Source organism: Elephantulus edwardii, unplaced genomic scaffold (genome assembly GCF_000299155.1).
Source record: "Elephantulus edwardii isolate Elephantulus edwardi_28Jun2011 unplaced genomic scaffold, EleEdw1.0 scaffold00208, whole genome shotgun sequence".
NCBI classification, from domain to species: Eukaryota; Metazoa; Chordata; class Mammalia; order Macroscelidea; family Macroscelididae; genus Elephantulus; species Elephantulus edwardii.
Window position 1 is genome coordinate 1,504,950 of NW_006399958.1, and position 887 is coordinate 1,505,836.

The 887-nt window shown below is 56.4% G+C and overlaps 1 protein-coding gene across 1 annotated transcript in view; it reads left to right on the top strand.

Annotated features, from left to right (window-relative positions):
• The window catches only part of ACPT (acid phosphatase, testicular), an 11,932-nt gene extending 11,634 nt beyond the window's left edge, over positions 1 to 298 (top strand). Inside the window, exon 11 of the mRNA XM_006897351.1 lies at positions 183 to 298. Coding sequence (XP_006897413.1) covers positions 183 to 298 — 116 coding nt within the window. The remainder of the gene's footprint in view (positions 1 to 182) is intronic.
• Positions 299 to 887: the final 589 nt, after the last annotated feature.

Below are 887 nucleotides of genomic sequence, written 5' to 3' on the forward strand. Positions count from 1 at the left end.
TATAAACTTGCTTTTTATTATGAGTTGTTTAGAGCTAATCGAGTTTCAACAATGCATATATTTTGTTTCACGGTATTGATTGGAGTCCCCACTTGCTGCCCCATTGAGGGGCTGGGATTGACAACGTATTACTTATTTTGTGGAGATGCAGTTCAGCCCCTAACACCCTGTTCTCCCCGCAGCCCCCGTGGTGCCCCTGCTGGCAGGAGCTGTGGCCGTGCTGACCATCCTCAGTGTGGGGCTCAGTCTGCGGGTCTGGAAGCCCGGCTGCCTGCGGGCTTGGGGGGGCCTCGTGTGAGCCGGACCCCTAGTCACCCCCAGCTCTCCCTCCTCCCACCGCTGACACCGACCCCCAACACGACCTCGCTTTGCTCCTCTGGCTCTTGTAATTTACTACTGTGCGCACCCCTGTGCGTGCGTGTGTGTGCTCGTGTGCGTGCGCTTGTCCCTGCATGTGCGTGCCCACGTCTTGAGATTTACTGTGCGCGTCCCTGTGCGTGCCTGGGTTTGCTCGTCCCTGTGCGTGCGCTCGTGTGCGTACGTGCGCTCGTCCCTGCGTGTGCGTGTCTATGTCTTGAGATTTACTGTGCGCATATCTGTGCGTGCGTGCGCGTGCACGCGTGGATTCGTTCGTCCCTGTGTGTGCGTGCATCTTGTGATGTACTGTGCGAGTCACTGCGTGCGTTTGTGTGCGTGCTTACGTGGTTCGCTCGTTCCTGTGTGTGCGGGTGTACGTCTTTAGATTTACTGTGTGTGTCTTTGTGCGCGATTGCTTATTTGGGTTCGCTTGTTCCTGCGTATACGTGCGTACATAGGAGCATACGTGGGTTCACTCGTCACTGCGTATGTGTGCGTACGAGGGTACGTGGGTTCGTTAGCACCTGTGT